A 4,580-nucleotide genomic window follows, 5' to 3' on the forward strand; every position below is an offset into this window, starting at 1 on the left:
AACGGAATTCACCCAAACTAATTAGCTCTTTCGTTAATTGTATTAAAGTGTATTAAAAACATTATTTCCTTTTTATTAGTACTTTTTTTTCTTTACTCTTTTCTTTCTTCTTTTTTCTTTTCTTCTCTTTTTTTTTTCCTTTTTCTTTCTCCCTTATCCGTTTCCTCCATTACTGATGTTTTCTCCATTTTCGTCACCAATTTTACTTGAAAAAACTCATGAATTCCAATTACTAAGAAAAGTCTCCCATAAGGTAATCAAGTTCCAATTTCACTGACCCTCTAAATAAACGAAATTAAATTGTTCCAAAAATTATGGTTTAAACTTTAAAATAATAAAAATATCTCAACCTTTAACAATACTAAAAAGACCAAAATATTTAAATTGTTTTCAGAAAGATAATTTAATGATTAAAAGCCTAGAGTTCAAGTTGTAGTGTTATAAATTTGAGTTGTTAGTCTTTTTTCAGCTGGACATTTTCTATTTTTTTTTATTAACTATGTAAATTAGGGGTGTACATGGAACGAGTTGGTTCGGTTTTTATCAAAACCAAACCAAACCAATTATATTGGCTTGGATTGTTTGGTTTTGTTGGATTTTTCGGGTTTTTTGTTACATAAATATTATTTCAATCTTACTTTGTTAAATTTTTTAGAACTAAATATATGTTCAGTAAAAATTAAAAAATTGACAAACATATGATCTATAAAAATATTCTTATGGGAGAATTTTCTTAGTAATTGAAATTCATGAGTTTTATCAAGCGAAATTGGTGACGAAAATGGAGAAGACATCAGTAATGGAGGAAATCAGATAAGGGAAAAAGAAAAGGGAAAAAAGAGAAGAAAAGAAAAAAGAAGAAAGAAAAGAGAAAGGTAAAGAAAAAAAAGTACTAATAAAAAGGAAGTAGTGTTTGTAATACACTTTAATACAATTAACGAAAGAGTTAATTAGTTTGAGTAGATTCCGTTTCGAAAAGGGCATATATGAGCCAACTGTGTAACTCTAAGGGCATATATGGACCAACTATGTGACAGTAAGGGCATATTTGAGCTAAAGTATTAACGAATGGCAAATGTACTCAATTTCGTATAGTACAAGGGTATATTTGAACCTTTTCCGTAGTTTTTATTATATACTGATGTTAAAATCCATTTCTTTACCCTAGGGTGGTAAATGGGCGGGGCGGGGCAGATATGGGTGGGTCGAAAAACGGGTAATGCAGAAACGGATAAATTATTCGACCGACCTATTTAATACGGGTTAACCGATGGATAATATATATGGATATCCATATTATCCATGACTTGATTGATTACTTTTGGGAGAATTCTTTAGTCTCCCAAACTTGAGTAACCCACAATTTGATGTTTTACAAATGTAAAGTTAAAGTCGTTAGTCATTCATTGGTTATCCATTTTCTATGGTTCTATCCATATTTGACCTGCTTTTAAAAAGTTTATTATCAAACTTATTTTTTAATGAATAATATGGGTGAATAACTATTTTCTTTTAACCATCTTGTCACCACTACTTGACACCAATGTAACGTGTTTTGACTGCTGGAATCCAACTTTATATTCGGACAGTAAGAAAATCTGACATGAACTCTTTTTTTGCTGTTATTTTAGATATTACAAATAGCAAATGCATGTAAATTAATTTTCCTGAATGTAGCCACTGCCGCCGTTACTGTAGTTTTAACAAATTTCTAGCAATGTTGCCATTAGCACCATGAGGAAAGAATCCACCACGAATATGCTCATTCCCAGTATTATAAACAATCCTAAGAATCTCCGCCGGACTCCTCCACTGAGACAGCGAATCGCAATCGGCTGATAATATGTTAGTTCTTGTCCGATTTTCTGCACCAAGTTGCCATGGCACAAACAAGCCTTCATCTTTAGTTTCACACATTGCTAATCTGTTTCTTAAATTAGAGATGTGGATTGTGAACTCAGCCACAGTGTGTTTGTATGGGTATACTACTTTCCCAGCTCTCTCGTAAAGATACATTCTGATAATTGCATCTTGCCCTGATTCAACCCCTAGTAGTCCTGCCAAAAGCTGCATTCATAATAACACAATTTAAAATATGGCCTTTCAAAATCTTTAGCCTTAATTATATATAGTATAGGACTTACCCTTTTTGTTTCATAGCCTTTGATATGGGAATTTGTACCAACATAGCCAACCAATGCAGCATATGGAAGTGCATAGCAAGACAACATGAAATTGAGACTATCCCTATAAGGATCAAATGGGGGTTCCAGTTTGTAACCAAATGCTTCATCAAATAGCTTAGCAAAGTGTTTAGCACTTAGATCCATCAATGGTCTTGGAAAACCGGGACCTACTTTCGATTTAAGTGCCCTACAAAACCGCCCAAACGAAAAAGAAAGAAGAAAAGGAATTATTGCATCTCAAAATCTTAAATTTGGTCTTACATTAGTTTCGATATTTTTTGGAATATGAACAAAGAAGAGAAGATAGGCTCATAACATTCATAAAAAAAGATATGAGAATTTATCTAGTAATTAAGTAATTGAGCGTGAGAGTCAAATGAATCGAAAGATTCATGTTTGGTTCGTGAAGGGATTATGCAATTTTGGAAAGGAATGGAAAAATAATCTACTTTCATTAAGTGATTTATTAGATAATCGAAAAGAGAGGATCTTGAATACTATTTGAAATTTAGAAGACATCGAAAAAACGGAAGACTAAGAAGATTTTGTCTCGCCCACGCCCAAGAAAGAAAAGATCAGATCAACAACGACTTTAGAGTAGAGGGTTGAAAAAAAGGTTTGGAACCCTGTAGAGAATGAAGAGGGGCCAAGGATCTTCCTCTCAATAGTACGAGGCTCCCCCTGAATAAATAAGTCCCCGTTAGCCTGGGCGAAGATGGGGATAAAGAGTAAGGATTGAAGCCCCCTTAGCTCTGTCAGGCACTCGACAGGCACCAACTTTTTTTTTTATCCCTGAGTAATATTTCCTTTCACTAAGGAATGGGTGGATGCTTTAAATAGGCGGATGTGGTATCTTTACACAAATAACCGGTCATATTTATTGTTTACTTTTTTTAGTCATGTACATAGATTATACATTGATTGTACATAATTATACACATATATAATACATAAATTATACATATATTATACCTCCACCGACTATTTTTAGTTTAAGCAGATTGGGTGGGCGGCTATTTGGGTTAATTACTCAATCTTATAAAAGAAGGAGAAAATGAGTCTATGGGAGAGTTTAACTTATAAACATTGATAGTATAAAGAAGTTAATTTTATACTATCCCTCTATTTACTATTATTTGTCTACTATATTAAAAATATATTTTCACTTTTAATTGTCAATTTTAACAAATCAAGAGAAGACTATATATTTTTTTTTTTTTCTGTTTTACCCTTATTATTAATTACTCATTTCATAAATCATTTCCCAAAACTTCTCAAAATACTATTATTATTATGGGTACTATGGTAAAATATGCACTTCATCTATTATTTCTTAAGGGGCATGCAAAGTTCATTTTGGACAAATAAAAGTGAACGAAGAGAGTAATATATTGTAGCAGGTAATCTGCCTAATTTTTTAAATTACTAACAATTTCTTTTTATGAACTGTTATCGTAATTATCTTTTAAGTGATCTAATAATGATGAATTTTTTTTTACATTGTCGATGTTTATAAGTTAAACTCGGGAAAGAATGAACCTGAGGTGGCCAACTTCTTGCATGGCAAACTCAGTGATGATGTTCTTAGCAAAAGGATCAAGATTTGCTTTGCGTACACCAATGGGGGGAGGCCCTCCCATGACAAGTTCTGGTGCAACTACATCAAGACCATAACCATGTGTAGCCCACAAGTAATATTCTGCTTCTAAGAACTCTAAATTCTCTGAAAATTGCATTAAATCAATGTCTTCTCTGAAAACTGGGATTGCATACTTTGAAATCCCTGTTGGACAAAGAAGATTATGAGGAAGGGAGATGCAAATCAGCTGTTTGCTTGACATCAGAATTATGACTATAAGAAAATAGGAAGCTGATGTTGATAATATAGCCATTTTTAAAACTTTTTTTGGTTAAGTTGTAAGGAAGATTAAGAGAGGAGTTCATAGGGATATATTTATACCCAATTTTACCCCGTGTAATTTGAATTTCTATCATGATTCATGAACACCTAATTAATGGCTACCAGAACTAATGTAATCTTTGTATGCCTTAGCTAGACACTACCTTCCTCCAACCTATAATCATAAATTGAAAATATACCAAAATATACACAAAGAGAGAAAGAAAACTGAGAGAAATTATGCTTGGAAATTTTAAAAACCAAGCACCGGAAGCATGGAGTTGCAAGAAGGGTTGGAACCAAAAATAAAATCAGAGAAGATTGTTTTGATATAATGAGGTAATGTCATGACCTTGATGTTAATTAATTCATTCTCACGAACGATTATGTATTGATTCACAACATTGATCTGTAACATAATTATTGAATATATATTTTTATGAAATATCGACTGGGGAACAATTTGAGCCCAAACCCATTTAACTGTCCAATCC

General features: G+C 32.5%; 1 protein-coding gene across 1 annotated transcript; it reads right to left on the reverse strand.

Moving 5' to 3' along the window:
• Positions 1-1,495: 1,495 nt before the first annotated feature.
• LOC107811316 (ferritin-like catalase Nec2) lies at positions 1,496-4,124 on the reverse strand. The gene is made up of 3 exons (XM_016636216.2): positions 3,726-4,124; positions 2,145-2,373; positions 1,496-2,067 (listed from the first exon to the last, which is right to left on the reverse strand). Exons 1-3 carry the CDS (start codon positions 4,076-4,078, stop codon positions 1,690-1,692), a joined length of 960 nt encoding a protein of 319 aa, XP_016491702.1. The 5' UTR covers positions 4,079-4,124; the 3' UTR covers positions 1,496-1,689.
• Between the last annotated feature and the right edge of the window lie 456 nt (positions 4,125-4,580).

The sequence above is a fragment of the Nicotiana tabacum genome, chromosome 19 (genome assembly GCF_000715075.1).
Source record: "Nicotiana tabacum cultivar K326 chromosome 19, ASM71507v2, whole genome shotgun sequence".
In the NCBI taxonomy this organism is placed as follows: domain Eukaryota; kingdom Viridiplantae; phylum Streptophyta; class Magnoliopsida; order Solanales; family Solanaceae; genus Nicotiana; species Nicotiana tabacum.